The sequence below is a fragment of the Manacus candei genome, unplaced genomic scaffold, assembly GCF_025592945.1.
Source record: "Manacus candei isolate 608988 ecotype Guabito, Panama unplaced genomic scaffold, ASM2559294v1 h1tg000180l, whole genome shotgun sequence".
Taxonomy (NCBI): domain Eukaryota; kingdom Metazoa; phylum Chordata; class Aves; order Passeriformes; family Pipridae; genus Manacus; species Manacus candei.
In genome coordinates, this window is record NW_026138228.1 from 199,443 (window position 1) to 220,189 (window position 20,747).

The following is a 20,747-nucleotide window of genomic DNA, read 5'->3' on the forward strand; positions in this document are numbered from 1 at the left end:
AACTCACAGCCTCGGTGTGTTTTTAGCATCAGGCTCTAGAAGGAGTTATTTTGTTTGCTTTTCTCTGTACTGGGACACAATGGGAAGGGAGATCCAAGGTTAGAACAACAGGGAAATGCTTATTGAGGAATGAAAAATCTCAGTAAAGGCAGAGAATTTCCAGAATTCCTGAATATATTAATGACTTGTCTCTGCTCTCCAGAGAGCCAAGTTAAGTAGGATACATGAAAGGGGACCAAGGCATGTGCTGGTCTCATCTTCCACATCCCTGCCTGACTCACAGAACCATCAGTGGTTTGCTCAGCTCAGGGGACATCCCACACTAATTAATGCTCCATCTGGAAAAAAGGAGTTGAGGAAAAAAGAGCAAGGCAAGTCAGGGAGGAAGAACCTGAAATAACAACGTGAAGACCCCGCTCTCCTAAATCTCATTAATGTTACACCTCCCTCGTGTCCCCAAGCACTGAAGCACTGTTTTACTCATCACAGAAAGGGGGAATACTGAGCCTTTGAAGAGCTCAGCCTTCATGTTCAGTGGCTGGAAGCACATCCAGCAGGAATTTACACAGGTGGGAAGTGTTGCTTTGTCCTCACAGCCACAAAGGCACATGGATTTTGCTTTACCCACATGCAGCTCTGCAGCACTTGGAGTCAAAACTGGGGATGCTGAGAGGGAATCCCTGTGCACACCTCAAAAGGGACTGCAAGGCTCAGCACGTCAAAGTGCTGGGAAATGATGCTGTGAACACAAATTCTTCTGTGAAAAGCGGGATGAAAAAGAATTGTTGTGACACTGATTTCTCCAACTCCCTTCACAGTGTTCCGGGGCAGTGAAATGCTCTGAGGGCATGGTATTATCAAGGGACAGTGACCACTTAAAATCCACCAAAATAAAACACACAGGAACTCCTGGCCAAGTTCAGGAGCTCGGATCAGAGCTACTCTTCCACATTTACAACCTCCTTCATTACTCCAAGACTTACCTTGCTGATGCACCCGAGGTTATAACAGTTATAAATAACATTTTTTTATTAAGCAAAAAGTTCTTTTCACCTATTTCACCTCCCTACAACCCACCCCTAACTCTTGTGTCCACGCTCCCAGAGGGCTGGAGGCTTTAAGGAAGGAATTCATACCTAGCAAATTTATGTTGACTCAACACGAGCACGTTGCCTCTAATTTCTGCTACAATCTTGCTCTTATCCTCGGGCCGACCATGTTCTAGCACATGCTGGATAACATAGTTCCCATACTGATCCTGTTTGAGAGACAGCAGAAGTGTGTGACAAAAGGTGGACAGGAACCATTCACAGCAAACCAGTTCCCAATGTGCAATCAGAGTTACAGACTTCGACTAAAAACCAATTGAAATATCTACTGTGCAAATCATCTCAATACTTTCTGCTCCCACAAAAAACGTGCATTCCAAATTCTAAACCCATTCTAGAGTGAAAAATGCTGCATTTCTGTAGCAATTGTATCAATTGTAAAACTCAAAACAATGTTCTTCCACGGGAAATGTCAATATTCTGCTTATTCCCAGTTTTCTTCCCTTTCTCCAGGTTCAAAGGTATCAAATCAAGTGTCCTGGAGGGCTGTGCCACGGGACACTGTCCTTAAGCATATTCATGTTCTGAATTTGGGCATATTCAGATCCCAGGATATAAATATTGCAGTTCACAATCCCAGAAATGGCCTGATGCCTCAAATCCATGTCCAACCTCTTCCCACTTCCCAAATCCTGAGCACACAGGACAGGTTTTGTTTGCTGGATTTGCTCAATCCATTGTGCCCCAATAGCAGAATCCATGTAAAATCCTGCTAAATCAGGTTCTCAGAAGGACTGCAAGGGAGAGGAAAGGCAGCCAGGAAGGGGGTGTGCATAAAACCAACTCATTTTAAGAACAATTACTTGACATTTCCTTTTCCTGAGAATAATCAGCTCCTGGCACAGGCTCCTTTCAGCTCTCACTTGCACTGTGACTCCTGGAAGGCAGCACCAGGACATGTTTCCACCTGGGATCCATCCCAAAGAGGAAGGTCACTACACTTCTGGTACCCCATGGACATGTGCACATGACCAAAGCAGCCAGTGCTGACCAATTCCTCCTTCCCATTCCTCCTGGGAAGGGAATCCCACAGCCCCAGCAGCACTACAGCCCCACACAGGCTGCAGAGACCCAGAAACACCTCCCAGCACCTGAATCCCCCTTCCCACACCCACCTGCACCAGCTGCTCGGTGTGCTGGTGAAGCTCCTCCAGGATGGGCAGGGTCTGCTCGGGGAGACAGTGCTCCAGGATCCTCTGGATCACGCGGCAGCCGTAGGGGTGTGTGGACAACGCGAACACCTGGGGCCAGCAGGGACAGAGCACAGGCACCAACACCTCTGTCAGTCCTTGGGAATCCCAGGAACCTCCCAGAATTAAATGCACACATGCTGGTTTTTCCTGGCCAGCTCCAGACACATCCAATGCAACTGGAAACATCTGTTCCCCACTGCCAGGTGATCACACCCCATCCCTCCCTGAGCTTCTGCTTCCCCACCCATGGAACAGGAAAAACAGTGCTAAAGCCTCTTGATTAATTAAAGAACGCTGGGGCAACCAGGCATTATTAGGAGCTCTGTCTCAGAGGAATAATTCCAACCCAAGTTTTGAGCTATGTAAAGAAATGCTATCAGCCAGAAAAGTTTAAAAACGCCCAGCAAAGGATTTTCCTCAACTGTTTGGATTTGTTTAAAAGCCTTAACAGTGCTTAGGAGAAGTGACAACAAAGCATCTATCTCATTTCTAAAGGATTAGCAAATCTGTGGGTAAGAACATGACACGTTGGGTTATTGCTGCTCAGTTTTCTGTCTCAAGCACAAAGTCCTGTTTGGTTGCCCCAAATTAACAAGAGCAGCAAATCCGAGCACTGAAGTTAAATCGACAGCTCGAACATTTTTAATAATTGTTGAGTAAACTGTGCAGGGAAACAGGGCTTGGAGTGCAATTAAGTGCAGGAAAATAGTCTGGAGGTGATAAGTTTAATCCTCCATGTGAAGGTTCAGATGAAACTGGGACGGCTGGTCAAGGAAATGTCAGTGCCATCAACTTTCTGCCTTCCCAAACTGCCCAAGGAAGGGCTGAAGCTAAACTCTAACCAGCAAATCTGCTGAGCAAGTTCCCAGCCAGAATCATGCTTGTTTTGACACAGCCAAGCAAGTTCCCACTTTCCCAGCTGAGCCAGGACTAAGAACTCCTGGTTCCTGCTGGAACAGCCCCTGGCTGTCCTCACATCCCTGGGGCAAATCCCTCAATACTTTAAAGTCCCCCTGCAAAGCCAATTAAGCTGAGGTTGGGAACACCCAAAGCAGCACTCCTGGAACGGGAGATGAGCTGACTGCAGGCAGAGCAAAGCCAGCTACACAACTGGTATCGATTCAGGAGAGCACAGCAATATAAAACCCATCTGAATCAGGCACAACTGCCCTTTCCTAGATGAAACTCGAATTTTTCCTCTGGTCTGAGGCCCTTGGGAATCAGAATTCCTCCTAATCCCACCCTTGCAGACAGGGATCATAAGGAAAGTTTGCTACAGGCAGCACAACACTCTGCTAACTGGGAAGGTGGATTAAGGAGAGACTTGTTTTCCCTCCATCAGTCAAAAATACTTGATGTTCCAGAAGAACAGCCTTTTGCAGGGATGCTTTCCTGTGACAGATCTGCACAGAAATGATAGCACAGACATGACCAAGGAGCTTCAGGGCTCCCTCCCACGCCTGCATCAACCTTTCAACCCATACTTGCTAAGATTTAAAATTCCAAAGAGTTCAGCAAGTCACAGCCACTCTCAGGCCGTTAAAAACAGGAACACAAGGAGTGAGGACTGGGCAAGGACTCACCTGGCCCTTGAAGGCATCGATGATGAACTGCAGGGACTGAGGCTGCACACACTCAATGCACTTCTGCACCACGTGGTTCCCGTTCTGGTCCTTCACACACTTGAGGACGTGCCCGTCCAGCTCCCGAACCATCTCGTTCTATGAGGGGGAGAGAGGACAAACAGAAAGCACCACCAGCATTCCCAGCTGAGAAAGGCACTGGTACCCTGCTCAGGAACACGACAGGTATGAAGGATGTACTTCCAGCTGGGAGTTCTCCAGTGGCCAAGTGCTGGGCTACAGGAACCGACAGGAAAAATCCTACTGTGACATCCTATTAGAAAGCTGGGCTAGTGGAAGGTGTTCCTGCCATGGCAGGGGGGGAACAAGGTGACCTTTAAGATCCATTCCAACCCAAACAATTCCATGACTCTATGAAGATGAAGCCCTCCTTCCATTAACCAAGAGCCTCCTCTTACAAGTGAAATAACCAAATTAAAGACATTTAACTGAGCCACAACTCCCCTGTGCATCCCCCATTTTCTCCTCTGCTCCCCTCAAAGAGAACAAATCTAAAATGCCCAAAGTTCACAGACTTTTTGGGTATATCAGTGTTACATGTCACTAAAATGGGCTCAGCTCTGGGATCTGAATTTGCTGGTATTTAGTGACTGAGCAGATGAAGTTCAGACATGACTGATGTACCCCACGTGCAGGCTGAAAGCTTCACTCAGAAACAGAGAATGACACTTCTGGGGGATTTTAATGCTATGACAGAAACTGGATGAGTTCAGTTTGTAACTGAATCAAACCCAGGCATTTTGGGAGCACTGAGAACCCCCAAATGCCATTCTGGAGGAAGACAGTAAATCCTTGGAGCAGCACGGCTGGAGCTTGGGCACCACCCTGCTGACACACTAAGGCTTAGCTCAGGCTCAGCCTAAGGGAAGGAGCATTCCTAAAGCCTCTTTCAGTTCTTAATTTAATAACCCACACTGAGATTCCTGTACACCCCTTTATGAGCAGCCTGCCCAGTGTATTTCTCATCATAATTCATTGTTCCCAAAACCCTTGAGGAAGTGCTTTATTAATGAGCTCTGAGTGGGACTCTGGCTACCAGCCACATCTCTCCAGTGCCAGAACCAGGAGCTCCTCATCCATCTCCCTGCAGGAAAGCAGAATATTGACCCACATAGCAAGGCAGTGATAACTCAGTGAATATTAAAGACAAAACTCTGGCTTCTTTCAAGGGATTTAAAAATATCTTTTAATTCACCATCATTCTCAGTTTCCCCTCCATCCATAATCTGCTTTCAGGGAATTAACAGGGCCTCACGCCCAGGTAAGTGGAACAAGGAGATGACACAGGGTTGGCACGTACTCATCATGCACATGGAACACCACGAACACGCCAGGAACCAAAGCAAGGGCACACCAGGCACAGGAGGAACAGGAGAGCAGGCTCAGGAACGTTCAAACATCGAGAAGAAAGTTAAAATTGAAACTTACAATTACCTGCTGGTCTGGGGGGATGAACTCCAGGGCCTTCTGGATCACCCTGCAGCCGTACATCTGCAGCGCCAGCGACAGCACGTGCCCGCGGATGCGCTCGGCCAGGGCCAGCTTCTGCTCCAGGCTGCCAAACTGGGGAGGGCAAAACCAGTCACTGCCAGCACAGCGCCAGCCCACGGCCACACCTGGCACAGCTGCCACGGCCAGGGGGGAGACAAGGAATTCTGGGGGCACTGGGAAGGAAGGAAGTGCCCAGCCCACCTCGGTGGGGGTGAAGGGGCACGGGGCAGGTGAGTTCTGTGTCTGCCTGAACATTTGTGACACACTCCTGGGGCCACCAGGGTGACACGTGCCAGGTCACTGACCCTGGACAGGATGGACAGGAAGGTCACAGTCCCAAACCTGCCAGAGCTCCAGGAGTGTTTGGACAACGCTCTGAGGGACAGGGTGGGATTGCTGGGGTGTCTGTGCAGGGCCAGGAGTTGGACTGGATGATCCTTGTGGGTCCCTTCCAGCTCAGGACATTCTGTGATTCTGAATTACTGGGCACAAGCACCACGAACACTTGTGGAGAAGGACCAGACCAGTGCCAGAGGGAGGGATGAGGGTGTCTGCCCAACCTCCTGCTATGGAACACATTTATCCAGCAGGTGCTGTTTGCTGGAAAAGTTTCTCATCTTCCTAAATACCAAAAGCTCAGCACAGCATCTCTCTCTTGTTCCTAAACAAGACAGCTCAGCACAGCAACTCTGAAAAATCTTGGATCTACATCTCACAGAATCCCAGAATGGTTTGGGTTGGAAGGGACCTCAAAGCTCATCTCATTCCAAGCCCCTGCCATGAGTAACCTTCCACTGGAAGGTCTCATCTCCTGGATATGGTGCTATTTACTCCTCCACCTTTTGCATCTTACAGAAAATGTTACTTTCCAGCTGAATTTTAGGAGTCCCACACCTCAGTGACTCCAGCAGCAAACATGCACCAGCCTGTGGGGAGGAGATGACCTCAGTGCTGACAGTTATCCATGGATTTAGCCTAATGGCAGGGTTTCCACAAGCACATCCAACACCTCAGGACAGCAGGGCAATGCAGACTTACTTCAAAGAACTTCTGGATGACGTAGTTCCCAAACACATCCACCATGAGCTGATAAGCTGCCTGCAGGATCTCGTTGAACACCAGCTGACGCTCTGCTGGGGTGGCACGTTCCAGTTTCAGCTGAATGAACCTGGAAAACAGGGCTGCTGTGATGCCACTGGCACATTTGTTCATTCAAACCCTTCCAAAAGCCTCACGAGTGCGTTCCAGAAACCACCACGAAAAATCCTGTTATGATATGACAATGAACTGCTCCTTTCATTAACCAGGAGTGTCCTCTTAGAAATGAAACATCCGAATTTCAGAAATTTAACTGATCCACAACTTGCAAAGGTCTCCCAAACCACATCTTTCAAACACAGTTGCTCTATCCAGCCATCTGAAGCCCTGGGGTAGTCACAGCCATGAGGTTCATGGAGACACATGAACCCCAAAAATCTCAATTAAGCAGATCTCAATTAAGAGATACAGGAAAGCATCGTGCCCAGCTGGCTCTTTAGAATGAGTTAAGCTGTGCCAGTGGGACTAACAAGCAAATCACAGAGCAGGCAGGCTCCTCTCTAGAGCAGGAACTCCTGCTATGGGCACTTGTACCCAATCTTTGAAGGGTCAGTGTGACATAACTTGGCTTTCCACATCTCCTACTCCTCATTCCACCTCTCTGCTTTGGGACTGTAAGGGTAGAAGACCCTTCTGGAAGATTTATTACAAGGAGATCAAGGCTAATTTTGCTTAGGAAGACCTTCCTGCCTGAAGAGGCACCTTTCCCAGCGACAGCTTCAGCTGTTTTCTCCTCCTGCACGCCAGAGAAACTCTCCCTGGTATGAGGAAAAGAAAAATCCTGGCAGACATGTCTGAAGGCTTCCACAGAGGGTGGGGTGGGGATGATAAAAGCCCTGAGAAGAACAGGGGGCATTGTCTTTCCCCAGGCCTGGTGTTAAGGTTAACATTACCTGTAACAATGTTGCATAAGGCAACCACTGATTAATACTTAATAGTACACTACTTAATAATACAATACTTCATAGTACAATACTTAATAAATTCTCCCTGATGGCTATAAAGCCATGCCCTTGTTACTGTCCACAGGAAGCTTGTTTTGTCTCAGACTGTGTAGAAGGTTTGGATACTTCTGAGCCAGGTTCTTTTTTACTACATATAACTCTTCTCCTTTTTACAGTTACGGTGCCTTTCAGAATATTTCACCACACCTAGTTCTAAACAGGCTTTTGTTCTGCACTGTACATTGATGCACTAACACAGCCAAAAATAAATGCTATGTCCAAAGACAGCAGTACTGGTAATGTTAAACAATTAGTGCAAGAGAAAAGATGTAAGAAGAACTTAAATCCTGCAGCTTAAGAAAGCACACTTAGCAATACTGACGGTTCTTTTAAAACACTGATTTCTGCAAACTAACGTTTCCTTTCTTCTCAAAACGTTCGCGTTCTCGACTTCGGAAAACAAATTTCCCTACAATCCTCCCGCTGCCTGAGCATTGTTTTTCACCCCAGGGATGCCAAACACAACTGCAAGGCTCCCAGCCCCACCTGGAGCCGTGCTGGTCCTGGGAGAACTCCATGATGTGGCCGGCGATCTCGCGCAGCTGCAGGTTGGGGTAGCGGTTGTTGCGGAAGTCCTCGAGCAGGCGGCTGCGGCCGGAGGGCATCACGTCGGACATGCCGTAGCGCAGCCGGGACGAGGGGAACAGGGTGCTGCTGGGGCTGAACAGGCTGGAGGCACTGCTGGCACTGCGGTACTTGGCCTCGGCGCCCGGGGCCGCCGAGATGTAGCGCCCGCTGCCGTTCGTCAGCCCCCCTGCACGGACACAACCAGGGACACTGTCAGTCCCAACCACCTCGCTCCCAGTTACTCCTTTCCCACCACGGGGGTCTCTGATATACAGCCAGGCAGGGATCCCAGGTGGAATTCCTTCACAGGACACTGGAATTGCTGCCTCACCCCAATTCCCACTGTGTATGCACCGCCCGCCGTTCGTCAGCCCCCCTGCACGGACACAACCAGCGACACTGTCAATCCCAACCACCTCGCTCCCAGTTACTCCTTTCCCACCACGGGGGTCTCTGATATACAGCCAGGCAGGGATCCCAGGTGGAATTCCTTCACAGGACACTGGAATTGCTGCCTCACCCCAATTCCCACTGTGTATGCACCGCCCGCCGTTCGTCAGCCCCCCTGCAAGGCACAGACACAACGAGGGGGACTGTCATTCCCAACCATCTGAACCCCAGTTACTCATGTTCCACCATGATGGGTTACTGACAATCAGCCAGGCAGGGATCCCAGGTGGAATTCCTTCACAGAAAGGGTAGTTAAGACATCGGAAAGCACTGCCTCACTCTAATTCCCACTGTTTAGAGAAAACCCCCTTGGTCTGTTTATTTTTGACAGCCTCACACTATCAGTTATCAACCTAATTTGAATTTGAGCCAAAAGACTTTGCTTGACAGGAAAAAGAAAGTAACATCAGTAATGATAATTTGTATATTATTTTAACACACAATTCTCTTACAGATTAGCAGAGCTCCAGGCCCTTCTGCTGCAGTTAACTGGGTGTACCCCTTGCCAGACATCTTCATTTCATGACGTGGCACTCAGTGCTCTGGGCTGGGGGACAAGGTGGGGACTGGGCACAGGGGGGATCCATGGGCTGGGAGGGCTTTTCCAACCTCAAGGACTCCAGGATTCCATCAAGTTTCCCATCTAAACTCATTTCCAAGTGACCAGCAGAGGATTTGGTTGGTGGGGTGGGCTCGCGGGGGCAGCGGCGCGGTGTCACCCCACAGCCAAGGAAGGGACACGGGCACAGGCAGGGCTGGCAGCCCACAGGGCCGGGGCCAGCGGGTCTGGGCAGCTCTGGCTCAGCCCCACAGAGCGCTAGAACTGCTCTCCTCAGCCACAGCTGCTCAGAGAGGGCAAGAGTGTCGTCATTGCCAGAGCCCGGGACCCGCCAGGGCCCCACCACCAGTGCTGGAGTGTGCAGGGAGTGACTGGACGTGGCACTCTGAGCTCTGGGCTGGTAACTCAGATTAGAGAACAGTGATAATAACACCAAGGTCCCGGGTTCAATCCCTGTACAGGCCATTCATGGGCTCAATGACCTTGTGGGTCCCTTCCAACTCAGAACGTTCTGATCTCTTCCCAGTTGACCAGGTGGGGATCAGTCAAAGGTTGAACTCCATGATCTTGCAGATCTTTTCCAGCATAAATGAACCTATTTTAGGATTCCTAACAAAGCTGAGAGAGCTGCCCCCAAAATAATTTAGATGGGAACGTGTCTGAGGTCATTCCTCAGAGATCACTGCCGCATCAATTTAGGAACAGCAACAAACTGCAGCCAAGGACTTTGATGATCCTGGTGTGTCCCTTCCCTCAGGATCCTCTATGATTCTGTGACTCTATTCAATGACATGGAATCTACGACTGTGATTCCATGACAGACTGAAATAAGTCCTGTTCCTTGCTCTGTTTCCAAACTGTCTGAGTCAGCCCAATGTCAATCCCATCACTCCAACTTTTGGCTAATTTGCTCTTTCCAATTACCTTCACCTCCATCCTCAGGTTTTTCCCACCTATCTTGTTACTATGCCAAGAAGTGATTTAAAAGAAAAGCAGGGGACAGAATTAAGATAGATAAGGACAAGGCAAGTATAAAAATTGTGGATAAAAAGCTCCAACTCACTATCAAATACGGGTGAATAACAATAAATTAAAATCAGTAAATAAATAGGGTTTAAAATCCTGTGCTTTCACAAATGGCCTAAATATCTGCACCCAGGTTAAGAGAGATGCTGTGTTACCCCACAACAGGACTATGGGGAACAGGTTCATCACACAGGGAGCAGAGTGGACTGTCACAGGAACCAACCTAAACCTTCCAGTGCCGTTTCCTTGTCTGTGGTTTTTCAGGATTGGTTTCAGTGCTGTGGCAGAGCACTTTTCCCTCTCCTGCAGGGCTCGGGATCCCTCTGCTGGTCACAGAGCACAGGAGGAGCCAGCACGGATTTTCCTGGGTGGAACAAAGTCCTCCCAAGAAAAAGGTCCTGATCACATGGGAACCTGCCACCTGCAAGGCCAGGGTGAGGCAGAGGGGACAAATCCATGGAAATAAAGCTCCCAGGAGTCTGTGCCAAGGAGGGAAGGTCTTCAAAGAAAGCTGGGCAGGGCTGGCTGCACAGAACAGACCTGCTCCTGGCAATGACAGGGGTTAGAATTAAAATATTAAATAAAATAGAGCTGAGGGAGCTGCACTCCTTGGCCATCGACACCTGAAGGAAGATCCCATGCAGGAAACAGCACATGAGAATTATGGATCTGATAACAGCCTAATTAATTATTGATTATGACCTCTGTGGGTTCCTTCCAGCTGAGGATATTCTGTGATTCTACATCTCTGAGGTGGGCAAATGCCCTCTGGAGCTGGTGCCAAACCTGCCCTTTCCTGAGGGAGAGACTTGAGAGCTTCATGCTCAGCCTTGTGCTGCCTTGGCCATCACCTCCTTCATCTGTGACTCCTCAAACTGAGCAACAGCTCTGAAAAGCCACCTGGTGATATTCCCTGCTGCTGGAAGGCCCAGGATTTTCAAAGGACAGTAAAGCACCTCTGAGGCAAAGGAGATCCAGCAGAGACAAGCTGAGCAATGGGGCACTGACACTTCCCATGGCATTTGAAGATCTCAGAGTTATCACTTGTTTGAAAGCCTGGAGTCAGAGTCAGGAGTGAAGTGGAAAACTAGTTCCTGATCTCTGCAAATGGCTGTGAGAGGGGAGGGTTCAGGACTCAGGCTCTTATCTCCTGGGCCTTATGTCTCAGTTAAGAGGGAAAGCACAGCCTGTACAGAAAACCTGTCAGAGGTTTTCTGAGAAAACCACCATCATTTGAAGATTCAAAATAAACCACAAATCACTCCAGTTTTCCACCTCTCTCTCTCTCTCTCCTGATGGAAATGGTGACTGCAGGTCTGCCCACGATGTTCAACATCACCCTGGGAATTAAGAGTCCCTGTGAGGGACAGGTTTCCTAAATCACACAATTCCTAAATTCTGAACCCCACCAGTCACCCACCAAAGGCCAGAGATCTTGGGGTGCCTCAAGCTCCTCTGTGCCAGGGTGTGGTTGGGAATGTGACTTGTTCAGATCCCAGATTTCAGTGGGATCTTATCAATAGTTACAATGAAACAGCTCCTTCATCCCATGAGCCAGGCTGGGAGAGCTGGGGGGGTTCCCCTGGAGAAGAGAAGGCTCCAGGGAGAGCTGAGAGCCCCTGGCAGGGCCTAAAGGGGCTCCAGGAGAGCTGGAGAGGGACTGGGGACAAGGGATGGAGGGACAGGACACAGGGAATGGCTTCCCACTGCCAGAGGGCAGGGACAGATGGGATATTGGGAAGGAATTGTTGGCTGTGAGGGTGGGGAGGCCCTGGCCCAGGTTGCCCAGAGAAGCTGTGGCTGCCCCTGGATCCCTGGAAGTGTCCAAGGCCAGGCTGGAGGGGGCTTGGAGCAACCTGGGCTGGTGGAAGTGTCCCTGCCCATGGCAAGGGGTGGACTGACATGAGCCTTAAGGTCCCTTCCAACTCTTCTGGGATTCTATGATTCAAGAGCAGGACTCACAGGCTCGTGGCTCCTCAAGCTCTTTGGGACACAAGGGTAGAAAAAAGTACCTGGGATATGTCAGGAAAAATCTGTATTTGGGGAAGAACAAGGGGCACAGGTTCTGCTGGAGACTCCAGGGTGGACACACAACTGATATTCACTCATGGCTTTTGAGCAGTTCCTATTCTGAACTGGTAACTCTTCTCAGGGCTTGCTGGGACACTGGGGACAGACATTAACCTGGAAAAATTCCTGATTCCAGTGGGGAAAAAGGCACAATGAGAGGATGAGGCAGAAAGAAATCAAAGGGGAAGCAACACAAAAGCTGCTGTATGAAGACAAAGCACTTTTTGAGCAAGACTTTTATAAGGCCCTGAAATTCCTCTGCAACACAGGAGCTGCTGTAATGAGGAATGTGAGAACAATGGGGAACAGGGAAGATGAGAAGATGGCTCTGTGGGAACACAGGGGGAGCAGCCAGCCCTGCTGCTGTCCCTGCAGAGGGACCCCCAGGGCACTGCCCCAACCTGTCCCCCTGGCAGCCCCACAGCCCTTCCAGGGGGTCACAGCCAACTGGTTATCAACTCCTCAGCCAGTTTTCCCAAAATATCCCTAATTTCCCCCATCTGTATCCTTTTTCTCACACTGATCCTGCCTTTTAAGTGACAGGCTGACTACAGGATGGGGCAGCTCTCACTCGAGCAGTTCCTGCAAGAATATCACAACATTAAAATCCTTACTTATCTACTGCTCCCCATTCCAAACTGGGAAACCCAGAGCCAGACACATCCAGCCCCAGTTTATTGGGACCACACCAGCCCCACACAGAAGGGTTGACAAAATCTGCTTGTGGTACTGCAGAGAATCCTGGAATGGTTTGGGCTGGAAGGGATCTCAAAGATCACCCAGTTCCACCCCCTGCCATGGGCAGGGACACCTCCCACCAGCCCAGGTTGCTCCAACCTGGCCTTGGACACTTCCAGGGATCCAGGGGCAGCCACAACTTCTCTGGGCAACCTGTGCCAGGGCCTGCCCACCCTCCCAGGGAAGGATTCTTTCCCAATATCCCATCTAACTCTGCTCTCTGGCAGTGGGAAGCCATTCCCCCTTGTCCTGGTACTCCATGATCCAATGTAACCTGTCCAGCAATAAATGTAATAATTAAACCCCCACACATTTAGTAATTTATAATCTCTGTGATCAGTGCTGGGGAAGCAAAGCCCCTGCTGCCTTTAGCACCCAAAGGTGAGTATTTACTCCCATGCACAGCTGAGCACTGAATCCACCTTGGAATATCAGGCACAGATTTAGCTCAGTTCTCCTCCTCCAGCAGCTCTTTCTGTAAGAACTGCCTGTGTGGTTATTTCAGATACTTGTGATTGCCCAGACACTTCACAAGGTCACTTTACAGCACCAGAAAAAAACCCTCAGCTTGATAAATCCACACCATTTTTCACAACTCTGAGCTTTCAGGGAGTCACAGGAGCCAGAGTTGGATCTTTCCACACATCACCAACCCAAGGAGTGATTGACTCACACACCATGAGACACGACAAAGTCAAACCCACAACTCACACTGCATTTAACCAGGGATTTGCTGATTCCAAGCCAGGTTTAATGCCAACTTTATGTCACCGTGTAACCCTGAAATCAGAGTTTTTGAAGTGCCTCCCCCAGGTTGTCTCCCCCCACACAGCCCAGGCAGGACGTGGTTCTGAACCCCACTGCTCATATTTTCCTTTGTGCAAACAACACATTTGGGTGTTCCCATCTGTCCCTTCAGTTTGAGATATTTAGAAATCACCCTCATCCTCCTGATCACAAACTACTGCTGGTATCACTCCCAAATGGAAAAGGAGTCTCTCATAAGGAAGAACAATGTGCTGTCATAGAATCATGGAGTGGTTTGGGTTGGAAGGGACCTTAAAGATGATCTCATCCCACCCCTGCCATGGGCAGGGACACCTTCCACTAGCCCAGGTTGCTCCAACCTGGCCTTGGACACTTCCAGGGGCAGCCACAGCTCCTCTGGGCATCCTATGCCAGGACCTCCCCACCCTCACAGAAAGGAATTCCTTCCCAACATCCCATCTATCCCTGCCCTCTGGCAGTGGGAAGCCATTCCCTGTGTCCTGTCCCTCCATCCCTTGTCCCCAGTCCCTCTCCAGCTCTCCTGGAGCCCCTTTAGGCCCTGCCAGGGGCTCTCAGGTCTCCTCAGAGCCTTTTCTTCCCCTATGGAAGTATCAAACCTCATTTTAGAACTGAAGGAAACTCCAACTCCACTTCCCACTGTGCTCCACTGCAGGTGAAAGAGAAACTTAAGGAAAGTAAAATGATCTTTCACGGATTTTAAGGTGAAACCCCCCCAAATTCAGAGCTATTCCAGGTGAGATTTCACTTGCAGTGTCACCAAGCACAGAGTCAGCCATGGAGGGATCCTGGCTCCAAGGGGAGGAATATTTTGGGGAGGTGGGAAACCCCACACTGACCCTCTGGGGCACAACCCATCTGTATGAGTGTTAACTCCAATTTCTGTCCAGAGTTTGCACCCAATCAGATCAACCTTTCTCTGATCCAGTTTTTAAGATTGACTCTTTTGTTTGCTGCAGGGGCAATGGATTTTTTTCCAAGTGCCAGATGTGGAATCTGGTCCCTCCTCAGCACTGATTTATTGTGGCTATTTACCTGTCAGCCCAAGGACTGAACAGCTGCATAAATAAAGCTAAAACCCCTCCAGTTCTATGAAAGCTCTGAACAAGCACGATGGTAAATCTAAATCTGATCTCAAAGAAATCACATTTATTCCCATTCCAGCTAAACTATAGCCAGCATCAAATTTATCACACGTGCATGTAATAAACATGATAAATACAGTGTTTGCTGGGTGTGTATGTGCCTGGAGAACTGGTTTGATAACCAAAAGTTTTGTTAAATCCAGCAGACACATGACAGAACCAAAAAAAAAAAGTGGTTTTTTTTGAGCAAATGCTAAATTACCTGGTGCAGGTGCAACAAATAACCTATTTTGGTTATTTATGAGGAAATAACGCTTCAGGAGGTTCAGATGAGCACTGCTTTATTATTTAATATCTGCTTTATTTATCTGAAAGATTTATTTGATGTAAGAGCTCTGGGCCAGAAGCTCTTCCAGAAGGTGCAGCTGGTGTCAAGTCATGTATCTGACCAAAATTAAGAGGATTTCTCCCTGGCACTAAAATGGGTTTTTTGAAAAGGCCACATTGATGGGGAATTTTTCAAAGGAAACTCCCCAGATCCTCAGCTAAAAGCTGAGCACTGCTCCAGATAATATTAGTTAAAAGGAGAGACTGTATTTCAAGCTCATTATTGCTGTAAATCTAACGGGTATTTTAAAACATCACATTTAGAACTATTTAAGCTGAAGGCTCAGCCCTCCCTATTCTACTCAATAAGCAATTGGTGCTGTTACCAAGATCTGTGCAGGAAAAACCTGTTCTTCAAACCCTTGGAAGCGTTATCCATAGTTTTGAGCTGAGGGAACAAGGAGGCAAAGCAGAAACCTCCTGTTCCCTGAGGAATTACTGCAAGGGACAAACACACCTCGAGGGCTGGACTCGGTATTGAAGGTCTAAGTGATTTCTGTGATCCTACACAACTCCTGCTTCGGTGTTTCACCTCCTCCTTGTGCAAAAAACCAGGGACTGAGGGCAGCAGGAATCCCCCCCAGCATGGCAAGGACAGCAGAGCAGGGACTGGGCCAACATCTCTTACCCAGGTTTAGACTGGAAGATGATCCATGTGAAGATAAGGAAGGTGGAGGAGTCTGGGAGTGGCCGGGTCCTTGGCTGGGCAGAGGCATTCCCACAGGGCCAGGAGAGGAGGAGAAGCCAAGGCCATTGTAAAAACTGTGTCCTATGGGGGTCAAACTGCTCGATGTCCTCTTGTACAGGTCACTGCTCCCCGTCAGCGAGTCCCGGCGGGAGCCGCTGCCCGTGTTGGAGTTTGCTACTGGAAAGAGGGAAAAGAGGAGAACTGGTGATGCCAACGAGCTGCCTGAGACACCTGAACAGCTCCACCTGTTCTCCTAAAGGTGTTGCAAAGCACCCAGGTGAAATGCATTCGTTAAACCCACGTTACTAATGCTCAAGCAGAAACTCTTGGCTTAAAAAAACCAGCTGAGATCCTGCCTTTGCACTTCTAGCTCTGTAAGGTTTTATACTGAGAGAACACGTGAAAAAACACAGCTCCAAAACATCTATGGGATCAAAAGATTAAAAATCTACCTAATGTAAGTGACCACAGTTTTGGACACAAACACTGAGCACTTCTGGACCTTCAGGAGAAGTTTTGGATTCCTCCAGGTTTTTTTCCCTAAGAACATCACTCAGTTTAACACCAGATATTAGATCACCCTACAAGCACTGCCTCGTGTTTGTTCTCGGCCATTAGAGCTAAAACAAAGCCAACATGAGATTTTATCAGTGTTTATTTAAGAGCACGTCCAGCTTTGTGTACATTTACCTGCAAGCCTTGTGCTCATCCTTCATTAGATTAGAAAACAGCTCCTGTTTGCCCCAAGCTTTATGGAGATGGAAATCAGAATTCAATTTAACACACAAACCCAATGGTTTTTAAGAGCTGCCTTGATAGGCAAATACAAACTCTTTAAATGCACTGTCAACTTGAGGGGAAAAAAATCAATTTTGCATTAAAATCTTGTTTAATAAATAGTGAAATTGTTAACTGCAATGAACTAATCATTTTTCATGACTGCACACGAGCTCTAGAAGCAGCAGGATCACAGTTTTATTCATTGATTGAGGGAAAATAAGTTTGTGAATCTTGGCACTGAGCAAACCAGTAATGGATTTCAATTAATTAAATAAACTGAGGTGAAAGAGGCAAATGCTGTGTTTACCTCAAACCAAGATGGTTCAAATTCTCAGGCTGGGCTTAAGAAAAATATTTAGAGTAAGTTTTTATTTAAAACTGTTATTCTATGTAGTGACTGCATGTCCCTCAGCCTGCTCTGATGGAGCAGCTCCAAAGGCATGTTTGAACTAGTCCTTCACACTGATGAAAGCAGGGAAGTTCATGACATAATTACTGCCCTGAGAACAGCAGTAATTAAAACAATTGTTCCACTTCAAAAAAAAACAAACCTAAGGAAAAAAAACCCAAACAAAACACAACCCCCAACCCACAGACATCTGCCTGGTTTGGTCTGGTTTGGGTCTGAAAGAAATCTCGGTCTCCAACTGCCTAAAACCAACTCAGACCACGGATGGGACGTTTATTGCAACCACAATATATGATTCTTTTGGTGTATGATGGACACACTTCCCAGAACAAGGCATGGAAACCACCTCAGATCAGCTTTTTAAAATCCTGAGAAGCTTCTTAGCCTTTATTCCAAGGTAAGAGACAGCACAGGGGTGGATACACTCCTCTGGAGCCAATTCCTGCCAGTCCAGTATCCCCACCAAGCACAGGCAGGGAAAAAATACTTAACAAGGGGCCAACTGGTAATGTGCATAACAAACACAGTTAATTACTGTGCTTCTAATTATCATCCACTAAAAGAACTTTCACCAGAAAGTGCTGCAGATTTTCAAAGCCCTAAGTCGTCCCTGGAGGAAGATTTCCACTTAGCCTTGGATGGATGAGGGGAGCTCAGCTCAGGAGCTCGGAGCAGCAGCTCCAGTGGATTCCCAGCCTGCTCAGGGCTCCCTGCTGCTCTCCCTTCCCCCTGGAAGCAGCTGCTGTCCTTACCTGCTGTCCCAAATCCTCCCAGTGCAGAGCCCAGCGTGGCCCCCAGGGAGCTGCTGCTGCCGAAGCCCAGGGAGGTGTTGGCAGGCTGGGCAGAGCCCTGAGAGAAGAGGGAGCTGCTCTGGGAATTGCTGCTCAGGGAGTTGTTGCCGTAGAAGGAGCTGGAGGCCAGGTTGTTGGTGGGCTGCTGCTGGGGCTGGGGCTGGGGCTGCTGCGTCCCCAGAGGCCGGAATGGTCCGTTGGTTGTCCCTGCCAGCCCTCCTGCCGCGCCGTTGGCCGAGGCCGCGGCCGCCGCCACCGCTGCAGGAAAAGCAGTTGGAAAAATTCCTTTATAAAGCCTAAAAGAATCCATTTTCATCACAGTTTCAGTTAAAACTCATCGGGTTCCTTGTAATTATTACAGGGTTTTTTTTTTCCTTCCAGGATGAAAATCTCCCTTTCACACCAAACTCGGCGTAAATTCTCTTTATTTCCCATCCCAGCTCCCCGGGTCTCGCCCAGAGCCCCCAAACACCAGCAGTGCCCAGCTGTTCTTGCTGATGCTTGTGTTGTTAGAGCTCCACAGATCAAACACAAATGGTCCCTTTCTCCCAAGATCCCAGATTCCAATCGATCCGGTCCCATACTTGCAAAAGTCAATTAAGAAACGCGAGTTTTAAAATACGTGAAAATGTTCTTTAGCACATGAAATCTGCAGTGCCAAGAACATCGAACCCGAGGGCTCTTGTTTTTCAGCCAGTTCCAAAGTAAAAGAAAAAGCAAAATAAACAAGGGCTACACGAAAACAATTAAAAGGCCCGTTTCATAATCTATTGCTAACACTGGCTTACCCACGGATTCTGGCTGGAAAAGTCCTTTTAAAGCCTTGAACTCCCAAGGAACCCTAATAAATCCCAAAACAGCTCATGGCAAAGGCCAGGCATTGACCATTTTAGGCAAGGTGATCATAGAATGTGTATCATGGACTCGTTTGGGTGGGAAGGAAAATTAAAGCCCATCTCATTCCACCCCCTGCCATGGGCAGGGACACCTCCCACCAGCCCAGGGTGCTCCAAGCCCCGTCCAACCTGGCCTTGGACACTTCCAGGGATCCAGGGGCAGCCACAGCTTCTCTGGGCAACCTGGGCCAGGGCCTCCCCACCCTCACACACAACAATTCCTTCCCAAAATCCCATCTCTCCCTGCCCTCTGGCAGTGGGAAGCCATTCCCTGTGTCCTGTCCCTCCATCCCTTGTCCCCAGTCCCTCTCCAGCTCTCTGGAGCCCCTTTAGGCCCTGCCAGGGGCTCTCAGCTCTCCCTGGAGTCATCTGAGAATCCTACACAGGCCAAACGCTTTAGCAGGTGGGAAAGCAGGTCCAGCAGAGAAATTTAAACAACTATCATGAAACTCTATGAAATACTTTGAGCTCCTGTCCCCTCCCTCTCCGAGGCTGCTCTGAAGGCTCAGCCCAAGTGAGCACACGGGATGTTCTCCACAGCGATCCCCACACGGATCTCAGTGAGGGCAAGTGTGTCATCACGGCCAGCAGAGCTCAGAGGGGCTGGGGCTGGGGCCAGGGCCATGGCCCTGGGAGGGAGCAGCACTCACCTGCCTGGGCTGCAGAGGAGCTGATGATGACGGGGGCAGGGGCCACCAGGCGCACGGGGGCCCCCAGGCCGTTCCTGGCCCCCGCGTTCACCACCAGGGCCCCGGTTTGGTCGTAATAGGCAGCAGGAGCCAGCACTGGGTACCCTGGGGGGCAAAGCACAGCTGAGGGGACAAGAGGGCAGCACCCAGCAGGTCCAGCATCTCCACGGGACTGTGGTGCCACATTACATCATTTACAACAGTACAGTTTAACCCCGTTTTTAAAGGAAATCTGAGCGGAAAAGCAAAAAGCAACGACAGCTCTGCTACTCCTGAAAAGAAAAAATTTCAATCCATGTTGAAGTCCATGACTTTACAATAAGTAAGACTTTGAGGCAGAGAAGAATTTTTCCCTCCTCAAAGCTACTGGCATTGCCCTCAGTGTAAATTCAGTTACACAGATCAAAAAAAGGGGTTAAAATACAAACCCCACCATTTCTTTTCAACGTACACCTTGTGCTGGGACCTTTCAGATCTGTGAACACTCTGCATGTCCAACTCCCCTGCTCTGGGCTGAGGCTGTCAGGGGCACACACTTGGAACTTGAAGGTATATATCATAAATATATATATATTTAATAATATATAAAATATATAATATATATTATATATAATTTATGTATAAATATATATAATATATATGTCATAAATCATTCTTTAATATATAAAAACAAACACTTTAAAGTTTGCTGGTGATACACACAGCAGCACACTGTCAGTACTATATAGTGATTTAGGTACCTTACTATAGAGTTCTAATTAAATGGAGACATTCAAATTAAATAGAGAGCTTCTCCAAGGTGAGGGGAGGTCACAAAGAGAAAGTTCTCTGTAAGTATTTGCCTTGCAAATATATATATATACACACATATATAAACATATATAAATGTATATTTGCTTTTCCAATATAACCCAAATAACAGATTTAAGGAAATTTGCAGCTTGCTGGAAACATGCACATTACAGTTCACTTTGTAACTTAATACAGCAACATTCTTCTTAAACTATTAAAACCCACATTTACAACCATGTGACACTTCCAGCAAGGAGATCTGAAGTCCAACTAATCCTTTTTCCTTACATTTGACCAGCACCTTATTCTAAAAGATGCTTAGGTTTGTCCTCTGCCATTACAATAAATATTCTGAATAACTGAATGTCAAAAGCAGCCTCGTGGATCAGCCAGAATTCATATAGCAGCTCCTCTCAGGAAGAATGATAAATCAGAATTAAACCTGCTCCTTTTATCCCTTTTCTTTTCCTGTTTTTAGGCAATTAGAAAGAAGCAA

At 48.3% G+C, this 20,747-nt stretch overlaps 1 protein-coding gene and 1 non-coding gene across 10 annotated transcripts in view; both read right to left on the minus strand.

Moving 5' to 3' along the window:
* The window catches only part of PUM1 (pumilio RNA binding family member 1), an 82,260-nt gene that overhangs the window by 6,323 nt on the left and 55,190 nt on the right, over positions 1 to 20,747 (minus strand). For 5 of the 9 annotated variants that reach the window (XM_051773938.1, XM_051773934.1, XM_051773935.1 and 2 more), the window contains exons 12-20: positions 19,421 to 19,564; positions 17,836 to 18,132; positions 15,835 to 16,071; positions 8,025 to 8,292; positions 6,475 to 6,604; positions 5,374 to 5,508; positions 3,886 to 4,023; positions 2,225 to 2,350; positions 1,137 to 1,258 (exon numbers count right to left, since the gene is read on the minus strand). In XM_051773938.1, the coding sequence (XP_051629898.1) occupies positions 1,137 to 1,258; positions 2,225 to 2,350; positions 3,886 to 4,023; positions 5,374 to 5,508; positions 6,475 to 6,604; positions 8,025 to 8,292; positions 15,835 to 16,071; positions 17,836 to 18,132; positions 19,421 to 19,564 (1,597 nt within the window). The remainder of the gene's footprint in view (positions 1 to 1,136; positions 1,259 to 2,224; positions 2,351 to 3,885; positions 4,024 to 5,373; positions 5,509 to 6,474; positions 6,605 to 8,024; positions 8,293 to 15,834; positions 16,072 to 17,835; positions 18,133 to 19,420; positions 19,565 to 20,747) is intronic. The other 4 variants (XM_051773937.1, XM_051773941.1, XM_051773940.1 and 1 more) reach the window with 2 other exon arrangements.
* On the minus strand, positions 9,351 to 9,433 carry LOC127463920 (small nucleolar RNA SNORD103/SNORD85). The gene has a single exon (XR_007901083.1). It is a non-coding gene; the product is annotated as a small nucleolar RNA SNORD103/SNORD85 (small nucleolar RNA).